Raw genomic sequence first — 21238 nt, 5'->3', positions numbered from 1 at the left:
ATCAAGTATTCGTCAAACTGCGGAAACGGATAGACTGTTGTAACGCTGCCTCGAGTTCTGAAAACTGATCATAGGTATTTTCTACTTGAAGCGACAGATGGCTATCTTCGTCAAATAAATCTGAAACATTCAGTAAGCGAGAAGTTCTTCTCAGAATTGACCAAACTGTAGCGGCGAACAAAGAAACAAATAGTGGTAGGAAGCTGATTTCCTCGTTTAGACTGAATGTCAATTCGTTATAAATATCTCGGATGAACCTGTTTAGATTCATTTTTGCTTCATTTCCCCTGCAATTAACTGAGATACGTAGCGTCAAAGTGAAACACGACCCACTGTCCGAATATTTTCGTTACTCTCGGTATGTAAATATCCTTGGCGCCGTTCGTAAGGTCTGAAAATCAGGGATATTCCGCTTCGTTTACGCTGCGATCGGCAGTCGTCTAGAAGTCGCGCGTATCGTTTACGTCTCCCGTCAAGAAGTTGTTTGAAGCGAGTTCAGGGACGATTAAATGCGTTCCAAGTAATATGGCGGAGACCGTACAACAAGACACGGGAAAAATATTCCTCCAGGGCGCTGTTCCCACGCAATCTAGAATCTTAACCTGCGATTTCGCACCTGTTTTCGCGCGGCGAAGAAGAGTTTAACGAAGTGGTCAAAGTCGACGCGAACGATCTCATTAGAAGCTAGATTGTCCATTTCGCGTGTACGCGAGCAGGTAAATTCCGACGGTTATTATAGGCTCGCGTGTATTTATACGCGCCAATCGAATATATTTGCGGCAAGAAACGAACCTTTAACGTCTCAACTGCGAGAAGTGAAACAGGTTTAGGAGCGAGCGGCCCGGCTCGGCGCTGTTCGCACCTTCCACGAAAAGATTCGCGCAAAGTGATCGCTATATGACCATGCAATAGGCTACTATCGACGCTCGAACGTCACCGATATCGGACGTTAACGGAATTCCGTCCAAATGGTATCGTAAATAATGCTGGCCTTGATAACAACGGTGCCGAGCAGGGCGAGGCAAGTGTACCCAGCGGGTGCGCCGATGCGATAGTTATCGAGCATCTGCGTCAATGTCGTCTGGAAAATATCGGGGGGAAGGAAAGAACACGAAAACACGCGTAGGTAACGATAGGAAGATTTCGATAAAGGACATATTTAATTCATTTGCCGTGGAAAATAAGGATACTCGAAATTCCATGATCACGTTTCAATCGAAAGAAGCCTTAAATAATCAAGGTAATCGATCCAGTAAGCCCTACAGAGGATATCCTTACTGACATTCTCAACTTGTCGACACCATGCAACGAACGATGGCTTCGATACCAGTGGCGCCACTAATTCGCGCGCTCGCCGTGCGCTGAAACGATCTCGCAGGGTTGCTCCGATGCAAACAGCTCGCGATAATGGAGGTTCTACCGTGTAAAGAGCTGGTGCAACGACTCAAAGTTGACTCTGTGCTCGGGTCCAGGCATATACGTCGGGTGACGAAAGAGAGGCGGTACCCGGCGGCGTTTAAAGGTAAAAAAGAGGCAGAAAGGTTCGCGCGAGCGCTTTACATAGCGTATGCCAGCGTCTGGCCATGCTGGGAATGGCGGAGGGGAGTCGGTTCTGCCTTTATACCGTCTAATACTTTGGACGGAAATATCCGTAATACAAGGACAGGCGGGTCTAGCGCGAGCCCTCGGACTCGAAAATCTCGGGCTCGCGGCCCGTGAGATAATCGTAGGAATATCTACGAGTCGCTCGTCGCCACACTCCCAAACGAATAAACTCCGAAGTCACGCTCGCCAGCGATTATCCATTTAAGCTCCTGGATTAGATGCGAGAGCGTCGAGAAACGTTCGCCGGCGATATAAATCTCGAGAGAGTAATCGCCACTAATAATAAAACTGGGTGGACGGTGTTTGTTTGGAATGTCGTAAATCAAAAACGGATCCACGAGAACTTATGAAAGATTCCGTGGTTCTCGTCCAACCGTAAAGACATATCTCACGATTACCGATTTTCCTGCAAACGTAAGTGGTCGAAGTTGAATATAAAAATTCTAACTACCACGTTCGACAGACATAAACGAAGTAATCTGCAATTAACGAGCCGATGAAAATTCTCTTTTACAAAAGAAGTTTCAGCTGGGCAACATTCTTCTGCAACCGGTTACAAACTAGAATCCTGTGCGTAGTTACTCGGCTAGTAGCAGAATAAGTTTCGTCTGCGTCCACCAATCGACGTGTTTTACGGGGCAACGGTTTTAGAAACCGACTGGAACAGAGTTACGCAGTTAAGTTGGAATTCCTCGAAGGTCTGGGTTCGAAACTATTGTTATCCGTGTACAATCGACGCACGCGGGAGTGGGATCGGTTGACGTAAGGAGGATCGAGAGGGAAGCTTGAACGTGACTCGAGAGAACCATGATGCGTCAAATTTATGGAAAAATTATTGAAATTCTTCAACGATTATTATCGTACGAGTTACTTATACCAATCGAGTTATGCTCAATCTATAGACCATATTTTACTTGCAAGGCAAATTTCTCAATAACACCTTTTGTACATCATTTTCAAAGGTCCAAACTATCGTTTCGCGCAAAGAAAACTATTTCTCATATTTCGAAGTAGTCGAGGCGACGTAATCCCTTAAAAGGGACAGTCGGTAGGAGGAATAATCTCGATTTGAGAACGTTTTGCATCATCGCGCAGACACGCATTTTCCGTAGCATCAGTGGGCGCGTTTCGAACGTCGATCATGAACTTGAAGAGCATCATTAGCGGAAGCCTGCAAACTTGCTGCCTACACGCTCGTTTCGCTCGATCGTAGGCGAGGAAATCGCGTCGGAAATATCTTGCGCGAGTTTTCGGCTCCGGCAACTGGTCGATTACAATGTGGTATCGCGTGTAAACCGTTTTCGCGGGAAAATTGATTCTGGCACGTTGGATAAATGGCGCCGCGTGGGTGAAATGTCGAATGGTCGAGTTCCTATCGCGATTACGCGAATGGCTCCGCGTGACGTCCGTCAAAACCGTAAACGCGCTCGTTGTTTACCCTAACTCCCAACTTCTGCGAACGAATGCGAGGAGTTCCATAGGCATTACCTAATACGTTAGAATTGCTCGCGAGTCTCTTGGTTCGTTCGAGCTCCGATATGGACGAAGACAAAGTGTAAATTATCGACCATTTTACGAGCTTTCGGAATTTTTCTAAAAATCGGGACTCAAACATAAAATTTTCCTAGCTTCTTTAATTAAAAAAAAAAAGTATCAATGGATCCAAAGCCCTGCAGGCTCGTCGCGTGGAATCCGAAGCGGTGCGTCGACACGGTTCGGACACGTTAAGACAAATTGTCGACTTGTGGCTACTGTTCGCGGCACAATGGCCGGTAATAAGGGCGCCAGCAAAAACTGTCATCCTCTTGACGTAAGTGTATCCCCGTCTGATTAAACGGCGTTATACGCCGGCCTTCTGACAAATTCGGGACATCAAACTGTCGCCGTTCGTAATTTTAGTAGCGAACAGAACCCACCAGCGAAGAGAGTCCGGCGCACCTATGCGCGAAACACAGAACGCGCTCATAGTTTACATTTTGTGTCTGATTAATAATGCACCGTCTGTGCGTGAAATTGAATAAGCGGCCGCTCTGGGCATTAATCACGCGCACCGCGACCGAGTTACTGGCTCCAAAACAATTTGCCGTTTTTCATCGGATTTCAACCGAAACGGACAGTCGCGGGTGGCTAAGCCACGCTGGACGTCCCGAGAGGCCTCCGCGATTGCAACACTAACAACCTTGCCTGCAGACGGATATTCTCGAATCTCCATTTGGTCGTTGTTTTTACGCGAGACCCGCGCGATCTGGTAACGAAAGGCTGGAATTGCCAGCCTAAAAGCTAAAAGAATGTAAAATCTTTAAGAAACCGCCGAAGGAAGGACCTCGCTGCACTCGTTACACCTCGTTCTTACGCTTAAATGCGTTTCGTTTGTTTCAGATACGAATCGAATATTATAGAGACGATGGTACCGATGGATAGTCATATGCATTTATTCACATCTTCCAATAAACGAACCGTCGAATTGCTCTGAAAAGATCTGTTTATAAACTCAAAAACAAGTAGAAACCACGGCCTGTTCCAACTCTCGTAAACCTTTAAAATGCAAAATTGGAAAGTGAAATCATACGTAGCTGAATGTCGAGCTGCATTCCGCGAAATTACGAAATTAGATTTATCATTGGCAGATTAAAGATGGAAATTGGCTGGTATCTCGCCACAATGCGTTATTCAAGTATTTTTTTTCTCGTCGTTTCTAAAACAGACGCGTGGTTGTATCGCAATCGTTCGAGGAACAGAATAACGATACGTTAGCCCATATTTACGATGTACTGTTATTGCTCCCAGAAGCTGTAAATGTGTACGGACCTGCGCTCTGTAATTATGTCTTTTCGCTGTACTGCGTTAGCGTGACAAATGATACTGAATCTCGTATTTTCGTTGGTTGACGCGCGCGAGCCACGGCTTACTTCTGCCAACGCTAGGCGAGGAGAGACTAGCTGTCGATTGCGATCCATCGAGAGCAGTCGCCATCCCCGATTGATATCGATTGAAGCTGTTGGAGTTTTAGCGTGTACAAACCAATGTAATTTTAACGTTCCACTTTGCCTTTGTTCGAGACATTGTTTCGGTCATTATTGTCGCGCAGAGGACGGATTTGGTTAGTCATCGTAGAACCGTGTCTAAATTATCTAAATTATTTTTTATTTCTTAAATATGCTGTCTCTGTGAAGCACATAAAACCTGAGTATTTTATTTGCCGAAATATTCAACAGAACGCGAATATTCGTCCAATACGCTAAAAATGACGAATGCAATTACGCTTAAAAATTGTTTTCTAACGAAATTTATATTATGCTCTAAATGGAAAGCGTCTAATAGACCTCGGGTGCGGCGCCAGTTGGTGGCTTTCGAAATCGACAATTTACAGCAACAATGTAGTCGGAGCCAACTCTGGCCATCCCAAAGCACTCGCAGACTTTTAACGAAATCAAGCACGTATTACGACCGGGACAAATCACGCCCGTTATTCCCAAGGTTGCGGATAAATCGGGCGAACCAGTTAGAAGTGCATCGTAAATATCAGCATTGAAACGAGGCGTTCCGTGACGCGACAATCTGCGCTTCTGACGTGCAAAAATAGCCAATTCCAATTTGTTCCATGTCCGTACGGTTTCTGTTCATCGTCCGAGACGCTTAATGCCTCTGCGCCTCGAACCACGACTTCCAATATAACCTAAACCCGCGAATCGTCGTTTTAAAAAAATAATTTCACTCGAATACAGATCGAATTTCCAAATCTTGTCCCGAGAACCTAACTATTCCGAACGCAAATAATTGCCGCGAGACGAAGCATGCACCGTCGAGTGCACCGTGCAAACGTAATAATTTGATACGTTCTCTGGGCGTAATCCTCGCGATGACATTCCGCGATTTGGTACATAAAGGAGTTATGGAGTCATTAAAGCGAGTAGCCTGGCCGCTACGAATCGCGGAACGGCTGTCATCGCGGCAATAATATCTTCGCACGTGCAGCTTCCAATTTTCTCGGACGACGCGCAACATTATGACTCGATAAACTCGCTTGTTTCCGCGCGACGGGGACGAACGAGAGAGAAACGACGTTAAGCTGTTGTTCTAACAGCCGCATAGTTCAGCATAGTCAGCGTACAAATTAACGCCGCCTATTGGATGGCTGTATCATTCGTACAAGGACGCAGGCTCGCTAGATGTCTATCAACGTTTTCTGTTCATTAATTATCGAGATAAATAAATAAACGAGCAACAACTACGGAGTACCAATTTCGCAGCATCTTCCTACAACTTTCTCTAAATAATCTTCCATTTGTTCGCGCGATATCTTTGACAAACGACCTATAAATACTCTTGGAAGTGGCGAGCAGGTTTGACATTTAAAAATAAATAAACGTATATTTACCGTCAAAATTGGCCAGGAACGTTTCGAACGGGGGAGAAGACGATAAGGGAGCACGGCCGGAAGGCAGCCAATTCATCAGCGCCGGCGTGCATGCACAAAGGTGCGACAGGAAACGGATAATGGAAATGCTTTTGGCAAGATTGTCGGGGTGCATTCACGCGTTCGCGTTGCTCGGGTTAATTTCGTCCTAGCGCGAGAATGCCGCTTTAACATTGGCATTGAGGCGTTTCCTGGTCGACCAGTGGTTTTATCGAACGTTCGACATGAACCGGCCACTTTGCTTTTCGTTCCTCTCGAAATATACCGTCACGATGAAAACCAGCGAAAATTGAGAGACTCGCTGCACCGGCCAGAGTAAACAAATTCGGAAGTCAAACGTCCTGTTTGCATGCTGTTTGATATATTCTTCGATCCAGGCCTTGACCCTTAACACGTGGCTTCTCACATTCCTTTAAACTAAAGAATCGCGGAGTACAGAATCATACCGCAGAGGATTGACACGATAAGTCGAAAATATTTTCAACGTTAAATAAATACGGATTGGCTTATCGTTCACCGATAGCTCGCAGTCTCCTCGATCAAGGTCCGATCTTCCCTTATCTCCGTCATACGAACTTGAAAATGAAACCATGAGTGGATGCTAGCACCACGAGCGGAGCAACAAATCCAACAAATTTAGGAAACGCTGGGAATGGTCGTTCCATTAATTCCGCGAGGTGACAGGCGCAAAGCTGTTTATCCGGACAGTACAGTGGCCGAGCGAATTGGAGCAACGCGACGGCCGGTTCTCCAAAATGGCGCGCGAAAAAGGAAGCGACGAGGATGGTATTTCGTTTGGGTACCATCCAGGTCATGCTCCGGCCGACGATGCAGATGAGGGTGGAGAGGCAGAGGAGGGAAGATGGCTAACAAGAAGAAGACAGCGAGAACCGCGAAGCGGACAGAAGCGGTTGACAGAAGAAACAGAGTTAAAGAGGTTGAACTAGTCTCGCGTTGGGCTCATTAAGGGCTACAACGGTGGAAGAGACTCGCTTCCTAGACTCGAAGCCAACTCCATGCCAGGCGTCGTCATATCTTGTCCGATCGTCGTTTTTCATCTGGTACTCCCTTGTTCTAGCCGTGGTTCTGTAATCCGCGTTATTAAGCGCAAGCCGCGCCACCTGATATTCCGTCGACGCATGAATTACGATCATCCTCCACGGAAGAGACCTCGTCGGGAAAATTGGCCCGCGGTGCTCTAGAATAAACTGGCTGTCTCCGAGAAGCTGTTTCCTCGGCAATTACGAAAAGTTTGGGAAAGAGTAGGTCCCAAGTTAAAATCGAAAAGCAACACTTTTCTAAAATGGAACGATTGTATTGACGCGATAGACACGAGTCTAGGAAACCTCCAGTCGAGTTGGCATCCGAAGAATAGCTAGCGGGTGCTTGGAACGGATGCGAGAAAAGGGAGTACTCGCCATCTGAGGAATGGTGCGTGTCAACGCGCAGGAACACCCTACAACTTACATTCTGACTCTGCATGGGTGGTCAAGGTGTCATAAATAACAGGAAGACCGACGAGCAACCTCAACGGCGTGGTTTGCCTCGCCGAATTACTTGTCAGCGTTCATTTCCTTAGGAAATCCATGCCTCGAGATAAACCTCGGATAAATCCTCCTTATCTCGACTATCAACCAAACGTCAACAATTCGCGATTAACTACATAGTTGCACAACCGTTCTTCCCAAGGCAGCATCGCGATTCTTCGTGAAATCAACGTCTAATTCCTCGTACGCTCATACAACTAACGTCAGCGCGATCATAATCTCCGACGAACGAGCCAATCTTTAATCTGGTTGTCCAAGTAATCTTTCAGGAATGTAGTCCACATTGTATACCGGTGGTGTACAGTTCATTGTATACCAGCAGCATCTGCGCGCAGACCAGGGACCGATGAATCAATGCTGGTTACAGCGATGCAGCAACCAGAACGAACAGCCGGCTACCGTATACATAATCCGCGGCGATCTAATTTCGTGGACCATCCAACTCACTGACTCACTCGGCGCGTCCCGGCTGCGGATTCTTTCCTACGCGACGCACCAGCGTCGTTTCGTGGAAGACGACCGAGGAAGGTCGACCAACTCTTGTGAAAACAAAAAAAAATAAAAAAAATAAAATTCTGTACACCTTTCGATGTGGAAAAGCTTGCTTCGGTCCTTCTCGATGATCGTTCGAGTTACGATGGTAGATCGCTTAGGGGACGAATTTCTGGAGTTGAATGCTTCTATCGATTAATTCCTGATCCCTTATTTTGAATGGCACTTTGCCAAGTAATTAAGCAGGAGAAAGTCCATCTGAGAATCGAGCTATGCATTCCACTATTGGATAATTGAGAAGAGTAGGTACCTTTGAAGGATAGGGTTAGTTCGAACACTTCCGTCTATGCACCGTGGAGATACACGTGATATAACACGTTCAAGATCGTCCTTCGATAATTTCCTCGGTCAAGAGATCGCAGATACCGGTCAGACTCACCGATTCGACTCTAAATCAGCACCCTCGCATTTACATCATCCAGTGTTCGACACCGTTTACGTTGCACTTTTAAATCACTTTTACGAGCGACAGTAATACTCGGAACAGAACGACCTCAGCTTGTCTGCGATGAACGCCAAGGTCAGGGAACCATAAAAACGGAGAATGAATCTTCTACAGACTCTCGTTCAAATCAACAACGCGATACGCTTCGTGCTTTCTGGTTACGTAAGATATTCGCGATAAAACAATCGCTTAACCTAGGGGTGGAGCGCGTAGCTCTGCCTTTCGACGTCGAAAGCTTGCGAAATTAGCAAAAGCTTGTTAAATTCTGCGTTGAAAGACCTACTCGAAGGACCGCCCCATCGTTTATGAAACTAACCGACTGATCGTTGGAATTGTTTCTGTTTCCCAAGTTGACTTTTCCGAAGTCGAGATGCATTCGTATGGTTCTCCAGAGGTCAGGAAACTCTGTTGCCAGACGACATACGAGAGGTGACTTCTTTTACTTCTTTCATAAACTCAACGTGTTAGAATTTCATCTCAATCCTCGATGCCAACTCGACCTATGACTGCTCTCGAGCGTCTACGTTTTGTAGTCTAGGTGAAGATCGAGTAACGTAGAGTTACGATCGAATTTGGAGGTCAACCGCTCGCGTTCACCGGGTGGAGGTTCGCCTTTATCCGGCCAAGGGACCAGGTGCAAGGTCTCTGCTGGTGGATGAGGCCGCAGGAAGAGACGCAACGCAGGGTTTCGGTTCAGTGGTATCGTAAACGAAACGGAGACCTCGGGGACGAGGTGGATATACACCGTTGGCGATCCGTTTATTTTTACAGCAATGCCAGGGTGAATGCTCCGCGGAATGTTTAGCTTCGGCACACATCTCGTGCACGTATACACGCGCGTCTGCGCGCACCACCTATCCGCCCGTGTGCCCCGGTATCGGCGTCCACCTCGAATTCCACTGGCGAGCGCGATAGATACGATGATTCATCCCGTGGTGCCATTCATGACGCTTGCAAAATATGTATTCTATATACGCAGGTATAATTAGCGAGAGAACAAGTGTGGTACCAACCGGATCGAAGGTCTCGGACCTGTGGTCTATTCGGAACACTTCCTGGTTTTATATTAGACTACAATAGAAGAATATTGCGCGGGTCAAGTTGGCGTACTACCCTCGGTAACAGCGTCGGACTGTACGATGGATAGTTTAGGATAGATCAGCTGGCAAACGGCTGGCTGTTTGCTCACGGAAGATCACGCTTGTCGATTAATACTTCAAACAGGTGAACAATGCCCTGTTAGATCCGAGATAACGCCAAACGCATCGACATAGGGCGGAATGATCTTATAAATCTGAGAAATGATCTAAACTACGCGAAACTACGAGAGGAAGTCAAAAATAATCTACACTTTTGCCATTTTTCTTTCTTCTGTTGAGAGTAGATCATGGCCGGTCTATTAGCAGTTAGTAGCAAAGAGAAACAACGATCAGTGATTCGATTCCTTTTGTCGGTTTTTTTTTTGTGAATCGAGAAGTTTAAAAGTACCCGAACGAATGTAACGCATAAAGATTAGATGTGCAAAATGCGGCGCAAAAAAGGCTTCCTGAAAAAATTTTATTTGCAAGGAATACGTAAGCTCTATGATCATTGGATAAAGTTCATTAATAAGGAGGGAGATTACGTAGAAAAGTGATGCGCTTAGTGAAACCTTAGCCTTATGTAAATAAATTGTAGAATGAAAAGTCTAAATCATTTTTGACATACCCTCGTATTTACGTAGATGGAATAGATATATATCGCGGCGCGGAAAATGTGTTACGCTGTTCCCAAAGAGAACGTTAAAGTCCAGAGAGGGGATGAGTCTATAGGTGAAGGACGGCGTTGGCCGATGAAACAGAATAGTTGCGTAACAGCGGAAACACGAAGCAGACATCGGCTAGAGCAACTTTGTGTCATGCTGAATCTTGTAACGAGAGTTGTGTGTATAACACGGTAGCATGTTCTATCGAGCCACTGCTTCAAACAACGTTTCACCGTTGGATACCGTTACGTTTAGACAGTCCACTTCCATGGCGTTCTTCCCTCGAAGTTCGAGCTACATTACTACCCTGGACACATTAGTCGCGAGAGTCAGAGATCAGCTAGACACGTCGCTTCGAGTCAGTCATACCCCCTCATTCTCTAAACAGCGTACATGTTCGCATAGCCTGTCAGACATTGGACGTTCGGCAACTATGACATTGACGTATCCAAAGTCGCATACAGGAGTGGACAGAATGGCGTGGACGCTACATCGCCATTAACCCTTTGCACTCGAGAGGCGACTCTCTCAACCATTTGACCTACGATTTACTGTAGGATCGTGGATGCCATAATCAAATATAAAATTACTTGCGTCCTTTCATATGACTCGAAGTTTCATAAATAAAATGATTGTCGGTGAGGTAAAGGTGACCTGATTCTTAAATCTCCAGTTAGTTTGCGGTCACAAACTGGACTAGAGCTTCGAAGTCAATCTAAACGCAGCATTCGTATCAATGGAATGCTAAGAAAGTCTCTCGAATTCCTGGTAGATACCAGAAATAAGGCCTCGAGTGTAAAGGGTTAATACAACCCCTATAGATTTCCAAGATTTTACCACTAGGAACTTCCTACGCGAGTCGATGAACTAGTTACGTCCTAAACTAGAAGCGATACGCATGGTCCAGCGCGAGAAATGTTGGACGTTAAAAAATCCAGGGTGGACGCGTAACCAACAACTTTCCGCGAACAAGAAAACTTTCTCGCCGTCGTAAATTCCATCCACGGGTGACAAGAGTCGAGGCTAGCGAGAGGCAGAGACAGAGAACGACGGCCAGAACTTCCACTATATTTACGCGTAAGCGGGCCTGACTCGGTTGAGGTTGACGGTCCATTAGCGATGTTTTGCGCGAGCAAAGTGCGTGCGAGCACAGCTGTTACCACGTAAACCATGCGTACGGTTGCCAACACCAACAGGAGATCGGTCGCCTGTATGCTCTGGACGCGGGAGCGGGGCGGCCGTGGACCAGGCGAAAAAAAAGCAATGGGAAAGATGGCGAGATTATCTTCGATCTCGTTCGATAAAGGCGCCCATCGTCGCGCGACGCACACCAGCACCTGTCCCGATCGTCAACAACTCTCTTTTCCTCGATCCTTTCGCTCTCGATCTTTGTGTCGCCCTGGTTCGCCAGGATCGCTTGATTGAAGGCGGATAAATTTATGGGGGGATTGTTTGAAAACGATCGAGCCGTTGCTTGTCAGGTACGCCGAAAGATTAAGTAACTTTTGCTCGTTTGTCGTTTTTTTTTCTTCTTTTTGTAACGACACGTCTTTGTTACGCGGAGAGAAAAGAATGGGGTGCGAAAAAGGAAGTAAGGCCGAGAGACGACACGATGGACGTTTCGAAAATTTTCGAACGATTCATCCGCGACCGGAAACCATTTTCGACAAAGGAATGTACCTGGCGAAGAGAAAACTAGAAGAGGATGTCGCGAGACCGACGAATCCTAGAAAATACGGGGTCTTTAAGATTCGTCTCGGCCTGCTCCGCGCCGATTCATCACGCCGCTATTTTTACGAGAAATCTATTAATATGCACCGTGCATTTTCCTGTTTGACGATTATAGTTCTTCGACGTAATAGCAGGATCCAAGAATACCGGTTTGTCGTCAAGCATTGACCTGTGGATGAATAAAGAATACGATTCATTCTCACCTCGTCTCTTAATCATTGGCGTATTTCGGGCGGCCGGGGGGATTAGTCATCGTTCATTCAATTACGACTCTAAAACCGAACACAGACCACAACTATATCTCCAAGCTGTTGACAACGCGTGACGCAAGTCGCTCCTTCTCGTTCGCATTAAAATCAACGAGACAGAGAAGAGCAAAGAGGGCGGAATTCGTCGGGCTCCAGAACGAGTTGGCAATTGCAAGCCTAGTTTATGGACCTTATTTTTCCCCCAACCTTATCTCCTGTGCTCGATGCATCCGAAAATCCTATCTTCGTTTCTCCTATTGGTCGCATAGATTTCACTCTACTTTATTACCCCTTCTACGCAATTAAATTAAAATCTGCGATACGAACCGAGAAGAAGCTAAGCTGAGGTGTCTCAGAATTGTGAGATTAAAGTGCAGAAGCACTTTTGGCCAACTTCTCGATACCCACAGTGCAACGTAACAGAGAGGGAAGCTTGCAGAAGCCAGACGCGCGCAAGCTCACACGTAATCGCGACGACGTAACGCGTACACGAGGTGTACGTAAGAGAGCCGAAGAGCGGTGCACGCAACACGGACGTGGCGGCGTCCACGCACACGTTCCTCGGCCAAAAGGAATTCGTAGGTGTGAGGGTGTCGCCGTTTGGAAACTGGCCAGCGTCGAAAAGGAGCGGGAATACGAGGGAGAGCTGCCCACGCATCCCGCATACCGTCTCGATAAATAATCGAACTAGGCTTCTCTAGAGCCGTCAGCTGCCAAATTCTCCTATGGATAGTCCTGCGAAGGTCGACTGCCAGGGTAAACGAATGTTGGAAAAGGATCCAACTGCTAGCGACGCGCAGCTGATACCTTTTCATCGCTATTCGCATACTTTGTCACTAAATGGAATAGTGGCTGATTTTATTCGTAACTGATTCTGTGAATGTCCCATCCGAAGGGTTTGAAAAACGTAACAGTTCTTCTAGTTGCGGGTAAAACTGAACATAAGGAATTAACTGCGAAACGATGAGTAATTATCATTGCTAATATATTACTAATATAGGTACAGTATCTATCTCCTTGGATCGTCACAGACTACATTCTAGAGGATTGTTTATATTGCCAAATAAACTTGGATTGCAACCTGTCACTTGTCCATCTACTAGATACATTATTGCTCGCGATGTACGAGCGTCCCCAAATGCGCTCACGTGTCTCGGAATCATAACACTATATTACAAACCATGAAATGGCATGTAAAAGTCAATTTCGTTTGTTATTTGTCAAGGTCGGTTAACGTTTGCTCACGGTTTTACGTCTTCTTAGATCGCAAATCAATCGTATTCGTTTCAGCGTCGCTGTCTAATTTACAAGGGTGTATAAATCGTGAATCGCTTTTGATAAAAAGTACAGCCTATCGTAATCTCGAATCGCACAGTGACTGGAAACGATACATCGATTGGCAACTGTTTATTCGGTTCGCCTAGGAATAACAGATGAATATATCGGAGATTCTGAGATGCTGCAATCGCGCCGCCTATTGTCCAGATTACCAGAAAGTATCTCATCGAACCAGTCAGGCTTAAATTTAGATTTTGTTTCTCATCGACAGCTGTTGGACACCAAGTTTACGATCCATTCCCGAACCTACGAATCGCTTTTAGTGCCACCCCAGTCCGAGTATCGTCGTATAGACTTCGTTCGAGTCGGAGAACGACGCTAAACGTTTTGAAGAATTCTGAAAAGTGAATTATGAATTGACAGCGAACAACGGGATTGCTATACACGCGATGAAACTGCGAAGAATATTTTTTTTTTGTAAGTTGAACTTTTGAAACAGCTGTCCGAAAAGAATAGTAAACTTTAAGAGGCATTAAATTAAATGTCTAATTTACAAAGGTCTTCGCGCGGAATTATTAAACGCATTCGGTTTCAAGTTCAAAGCCACCTTCGCGATTCGATTAAAATAGAGAAACGGAATGTATAGATTTAACACGACCTATCTTCAATTCTAAAGACAATCTCGAGCTTGAAAACGAAAGCGATTAATAACTACTCGTTAAGGTCTTCGGAAATCATGTATTAGATCACACCATCCGAATTTAGAAGGACTTAATTCGACAGGTACAAATGCCAGACCACAAATCACCACGATTCCGCGTTACCTAAATACGAAGATCGAATACCGTCATTTCGTCTTTGTTTAACGAAACTCTCGCGAGGGCGTGCGTTAAAGCATCCCAAGGCGAGGACTATTCACCTTCGGAAGTCATCTCTATAAATCAGATTTCACTTCTCCCGGTTATCCACTCAGAATCGGAACGACCTCGACGCGGTCGATTATTCTAGTCCCTTCGAGGAGAGATCCACATTGTTTTACGATTACGAGTCCACGGATAGAAACACGGAGCAAACTCGTGTAAATCAAAAAATTCCAAGTGCTGGTAGCGCTTGCGCGTGGACGGCGATGATTTTAGATGAAAATTTATAGAATCGCGATGCTCCGCGAGAACCACTAGCGATGGGATTGAGAAATTGCGGCCTTGAAAAATGTCGCAAAGCGAGGATACCGAAAGATAAGAATAAAATCAGAGATATTCGCGGGCTTATGTAATAGATAAATAAAAAGTTACGGAAATAGAAAAACCGCCAACATCGTCCAGGCGGAACGATATTTCACTGTTCTTCGCTTTGAAGAAAAAAATAGGTGAAATTTCGGAACGAGCGATATTTCTCCAGCATTCCAGCAAGATTGAGAGCCTCGAACATATGGCGATGACTCCTTCGAACGATTTTCCGAATGTTCCAGAAATTCATAATGTAGCCGCTGGATTAAATTCAACGATCGCGGACTGCTATTATCGCTCTCGTATCTTCTCAAATCCAAAACAATTTCGTATTATTAAACGTTGATACATACCAGAGGAATTCGATGCGTGAGTAGCTTCAGGATTCGTAATCCCAAATGATCCGTGATGAAGGACTGGTGCATCCTTATATAAAAGATGATTATATATATGATGATGCCGAACACTAACAGACTGACTGACTTCAGGGAGATAACGAGTACCGAAATGTCGGTACGATACAAAAAAAACGTTGCTTACCACATTACTCGAATGGTTGAGACGTACGGTTGAATTTAACGATTAGAGACACGGCGCAATTTCAAGTTTCAAAATATTTACTCCGAGACAATTCGTATTATTTAACCTTCCTCTCCTACGGTCGGATCAAAAGCGACCGATATATTAGTTCCATCGTTAGTACTAACTGCTCTAAATATGTGATCAGAAACCACCGTAGGAGGGGAGAGTTAAATTTTGTTACCTTAGGAGGACGGTGTCACGGAATTCTTGACTCGGCGTTGTAAAAATTTAGTAAGTTTCTCAACATCCTGCTGCAAGTTGCACGCGTCTCAAAGTCGAAGAAAGAAACGTAGGGGGATCGCAGACACCGAACGCGCAAATAAACTGTCACGGTAGACTGGTTCAAAGTTGACTCCGCGAGTTCACAGCGAGTCGGTCAATTAACTCGTGACAGTGTGTTTGCTTCCCTCGGAAGGGCAGTCACCCCTAACTCCGGGGCCACCTTGCTGATTAATGATGGAAGTAATTAAAAGGGGCGGACGTTCGTTAACGACGAGGCTCTCGAAGGACGAGGGAACGGATTCCTCGCAATCATCAGCCCGTCCCGCGCCATACATCACCGTCTGGCTGTCGGTCCGCGATGCGTTCGAAGTCTTTTCGAGTTAGACCCATTATCGACTCGACTTCGCGGACACTTGATACGTATAATTAGTTCCGTGAAAGGCTGCACCGAAATACGACCGTCTTCATTCATCGCTGGTGAAGCTAGACTTCCTCCTAAGCTCTCCACAATCTCTGGTATTGGCGAGGCTGGCCAAAGCAGTTCTCTTTTAACAAACAACCGATTCTAGACACTCTTATTTCAGATTCTTCCTCATTTCGGACGGTCTTGTGGCAAAGAAGACTCTCTCGGTAGATGGTTTCGGTCGTCGACGACGTCTCGAAGACGGAAAAGCGTCATTAACGCGCCTACAATGTCTGCGAACTTCGTACCGTGGCCGAAGGATGACGAAACGGAAATGGAGTCCTGCGCCAAGCGGTTGGCAGAAGAAATTGCCAGGTGTTGGAGAGAAGTGCACCGGCTGATAAATAGCACAACCGATGCTGTTAAGCGTGAAACAATGGCTGTCTTCAACCGAAGATTGAGTCGACGGTTAGCTTTGTAAGTCGCAAGTATTGTTGTCCCGAGTAAGCTCTTCGAGGCTTCTTCGTGGATATGGACGGGATCTGAAATGCCACTTTAAAGACTTTTGCAAAGTGTAATTGGAGATTAAACTGTTAAAGTTCTATAGTTAGATCCGAGCAATCCTTGAACGTTCTAGAATTTTTATATAACCCGGAACCCTGGCCTAGATACCCGAAACGTTCCAAACTTTCTCAACGATCTCCAACTTGTAATCACAAATGGTACTAAACTACGTTCCGCTGGCATTTCGATATGTTTAGAGCGACCCGAAGACCTAACATACCGTGTGGAGAGAAACGTACGACTGGCTCAGTATTTATAAAACTTTGTTTAAGAATCCTCGATGCAAACGATACATAATCGCGGAACGGAAACGTCAGAAACGTCCAGGGAGTGGGAACAAAATTTTCGTTCTTTTTTTTTCTTTTTTTTTTTTAATCCCGGCCATCTGGTCGAATCCCGTTTCAACGTTTTCTAAAACAAAAAGAGATATGGCTGCAAAACGAACGGGCGAATAAGATCGCTGGAAAAGAAAAAGCAGGCCAATACCCAAAGTGATCGTTACCATCCACGAATGTTTCAATGTTTCCATAGGCGATCAATCCAGAAAGAAATTCAAATAAACTGCCGCACGTTAACTAATTTCGACGCTAAACGCTGCAAACATTTCGTACGAAACTATCTTGCAGAGAAATAACCGAACAGACCTGGATGGTTCTTCGTTTCAGTTATGATAACTGCTACGCCGAGCTATCTAGACGATCGTAAACTGTCTTTGGTGAAAATCAACCGCGAAAAATGATAAACAAAGTATAGAAAGGATTTTGAACAGATTGCAGCAGATTTTTCTGAGGTTCTTTACTCGATAAGTCTGATGCCTAGATGCGTATGTCGATGGAGAAAACATATATTGGAACGTAGTTTTCCCTGAAAACATTAAAGAACATCTTAGACAACGTAAACGTAACATCTAAAGAAACAACATCACGAGACATCTTAGATTAGGAGAGCAGAGTAGGCCTACAAACTCCTCTACTGCGTCGCGACGAAAGATTTCGCAAAGAGCGTCGAGGAACGTTTTTCAGCTGAGGAAATACGTCTGCGTAGCTTTGGTTGACCAACTTAGAATACAATTAGACGCATATTGACCCGAACACGTCGATCGGTATCGAAAGGGACGGGAGCGTAACAGCCGAGGCGGAAAGAAGGCATGAATCCAGGTGGATAAGGGGCGCCTCTATTCGCAGATAAGAGGGTGAATAACCGCGGATAAAAATACTGACGGCGCAGAGCGCGAGAGACGAAAGAAGAAGGAAGCCGAGACAAGGGTGAAGCGGAGGGGAGTGTAGTTGGACGTGGTTGCCATCCGATTGGAATGCGTTACGCGCACTCGCCTTGGTCTGCCTCAAGCCTGGTCCAAGTGTCCGGCCACAGCCGCGGAATAAATGACCCACAGATAAAATGGCCTCCCATTCGTCCCTAATTAACAACCGAATTTTTCTCCGAATGCCGACTTTCGCTATATTTTACCCACGCCCGACCGGAATCTCCGCGTTCGAACTCCTTTGCGACCCACCCGCACTATTTTAGGTGCAAATAGTGTATCGTACATAATGTAGCCAAGTGCCAAGACGCGATCTTCGGCTGTTCGATAATTCCTATTTCTCTTCGACTTTCGTGACAAAAACATGACGGTCAAACTCAGGGAAGCCCCTGAAATCTTGCGGCGAACACCAACAAAAATGAAACAAAGACCAAAGTCATGCAGACATACAATTAACCCTTTGCACTCGAGAGGTGACTCTCGGTTACCGTTACTTTAAGTTGAAGTCCACTTTCATTGGAACTCAAAGTGTCAATAAAATGATTGTCGGCGAGGTAAAGGTGACCTGATTTTCAAATCCCAAACTAGAGATCTCGTCTTCGAAGTCAATCGAAGCTTAGCATTCGTGGCAATAGAGTGCTAAGAAAGCCTCGAGTGCAAAGGGTTAATCCTGGTTACAAACCATCGTTAGCGACGCCACACGGGCCTCACAGGATGCAAGCATCGATTTCAACTCTCCAGTGCTGGAACTCTGACAAAGGTGAAGGTTAATAAAGTTAAAGGGGACGCACAGAAAAAACTTTATTAATCGTGGTTAGCGTGGGTTAATAGTTAGAGGGAGCTCCTCCCGTGCAGGCGAGGAGCGAAAACCGCAGGCTGATCGTTGGTCCAAGCAGTGGGTGCCGTACCGTCACAGTGTTTACAGCGCTTCGCCCTCGGCTCAGGCATTCTGCGGTGACCTCGTGACCTCACCGATATTCCATCGTCGAGTTCCTGCACTATACACACTGTGTACACACAGAGACACGGGCACGCACGCACGCTGGCCACGCACGTGCACACCGCCAGGGAGCTGCACGCGTTGCAAGCGACGAAGAGAGCGCGTCGAGACGAGCTGCACGCGCTTCTCTTCAAGCAACGCCGGCGGCGGCGGCACGGCCCCCTTCTTCCTCGTCCTCTTCTTCTTCGCCTGTTTCCTCGGCTTCCTCTTCTTCACGCGGCCGGAGTAGAAGCCACCGTTTCGTCGACAGACACATCTGCCTCTCTCCAAAGTTTCGGCCCGCGTCACTAGCCCGACATAACTTGTCCAGTCGGTTGTCAAGCTACGACAGCCGAAACGATCTTGACGCGCGGCCCCAGCGGATTACACGCGCTGCCCGATTCGATCATTCGGCCAGGATCAGCGAGAATCGCGGATAACGTCCATCAACGGCGACCCGCCGACACCGAACAGACCCCAGAGTCCACCACTGACATGTTTATCGCCAAGGAAACGTGCCATTCGATTCTTGCCTCGACGATGCTGCAACGAAAATGATGAGTCGCGTCGATGGCGGTCCCCGGTGGATTCCTCGAGCACTTATCGATCGCTTCCGAGTGTCCAAACGCATCTATGGTCGACGAATCGATGGATATACGTAGAGTTCGCTCTGTCACCAGTTTGCACGTTTGAAAACAGGTTCACATGCAGGTTCGAAAGTTCTAAGCCTGCAAAGGACCTAACGGTCGCTGGTTCCTTCTTCTTGGAGACCGAGATGGAATTCTGAGGCATCTACGGATGGCTCCCGAATGTTCGTCGTACGCACCGGAGCACAGCTAGCTATTTCGTAGAGTTCACTCTGTCAACGGTTCACATTGTTCTTTTCGAAAGGGGAAATATGTGTCAAGAGTCGTTGGCTTACAAAAGTCCAATCGCACTAATACTCTGTCACAAGTTTCCACTCGTTCTTCTGATACAAGAAATATTTTCGACTAACGGTTCAAGATTCCATGACCTACAGAAGTCCATAGAATATACAAGTCTGAGCTCGATGGTCCACGATTCGTGAGCGTCTATGTATAATGTTAAAAGACGCTGGAAGTCATATTTTCGATAGCTTCTTCAGAGGGAATGCAAGTTCATCTCGCTGTAGGAATGGTACGTTCAGCTTCGTTTGCGCGAGACAAGATCGTCTAGGATCCTTCCTGGCAACACGTTAGATCTATTCGTCTAGGCGTTTCCTTTCCCTTATCATCTACAATTTCGATGAATTCTTTGTACCGACGGCAAATCAAAAGTCTCTTCGTATCGTATAATCTCCAACCTTCACGTTTAATAATCTCGATCAACCCCTTAGATAGATAGTATCGCAACTTCAGATTTTTAATATCCAGCTTCGTCTTTCCCTGTGGGCTCGAGGTGGATCCTACATATCCGGAATCGATCGTTTCATGTATAGTAGCCTCGAAGAATTTCCAAGTACCCGAGCACAGTTCGAGCAACGAAGCAACGCGAAACTTCTACACTGTCCCCAGTTCGGTACTCGCACCTCGTCGATCACCTCACCCACTTTTCAATCCTTTTGACTAACCGCGTTCACCTAAATTCACGACGAAGAAAAGAGCGACTTCTCAGGAAGTGTAAACGGTCCGTCACCCCCTGAGAACGAGCCACCGTCCTTGAAATGTAAACAGAATGCACGCGAACCAGTTTGATGATTTCACGGAAGTTCGTTCCGCGGATCGTCGACGGAAGCTCGACGTGCGCGGCAACCCCAATCGACGATCGAACGAGGTCGCACGAAATCGGAGTCGTGTTCTGCTAGGGTCGTCTAGCGTTCTTCGAATTCTTCCTTGAACGTACTATCGTCAAAGGTCGTCGTCGGAAGGATCGCGATATCACGATGTCGTTGCGTCACAACGGATAACGACCCGCTCGAGGCACGGAGGAAATCGCAGTCGAGACGAAGGGGTGCAACTGTCGATGAACGTTCAGCGATCTCGTTCGAGGACGCTGCGGGTGTGTTCACATCGCGAGGTGGAGGGCGTCTAGGTCGCCGGAGCGCCTCGCAGCCATGTCGCACACGCACTGACGGACGCTCGACGCCGGGACGCCGTCTTCGGATGGACTCGGTCCACCCTCTCGGGAAGCGTCGGGACGCCTCTGGCTACGGGCCAACGTGCTCGCCAGATTGCCTCCACCGAATGCCGCGCCGTGGCGCTCCCGATAGCGCGACAAATTTGATCGCTGCTCGGTGGATAGATAACGAGAGAATCTTACTTTCCGAGTATCTTAACCTTCTGCACCTCTGTGGCATGCTTTGTTTGCTATCGAGGAAGCGTATCATTTTGACCGCATATCGTATAACACTTGCTGTAAAAAGTGATGGTGGGGGTGAACAGGTTTGGGGGTTGTTCAGTCTCGAAGAATGTAC

General features: G+C 46.5%; 1 protein-coding gene across 2 annotated transcripts in view; it reads right to left on the bottom strand.

Moving 5' to 3' along the window:
* Nucleotides 1–20984, bottom strand: part of LOC128872228 (myocardin-related transcription factor B-like) — a 236121-nt gene extending 215137 nt beyond the window's left edge. Inside the window, exon 1 of one of the 2 annotated variants that reach the window (XM_054114686.1) lies at nucleotides 18734–20984. In XM_054114686.1, the coding sequence (XP_053970661.1) occupies nucleotides 18734–18773 (40 nt within the window). In that variant the 5' untranslated portion in view covers nucleotides 18774–20984. The remainder of the gene's footprint in view (nucleotides 1–18733) is intronic. The other variant, XM_054114687.1, reaches the window with a different exon arrangement.
* Nucleotides 20985–21238: the final 254 nt, after the last annotated feature.

This window comes from Hylaeus volcanicus, chromosome 2 (assembly GCF_026283585.1).
Source record: "Hylaeus volcanicus isolate JK05 chromosome 2, UHH_iyHylVolc1.0_haploid, whole genome shotgun sequence".
NCBI classification, from domain to species: domain Eukaryota; kingdom Metazoa; phylum Arthropoda; class Insecta; order Hymenoptera; family Colletidae; genus Hylaeus; species Hylaeus volcanicus.
The sequence above is the reverse complement of the archived record's forward strand: the minus strand, read 5'-3'. Positions and strand labels throughout refer to the sequence as shown.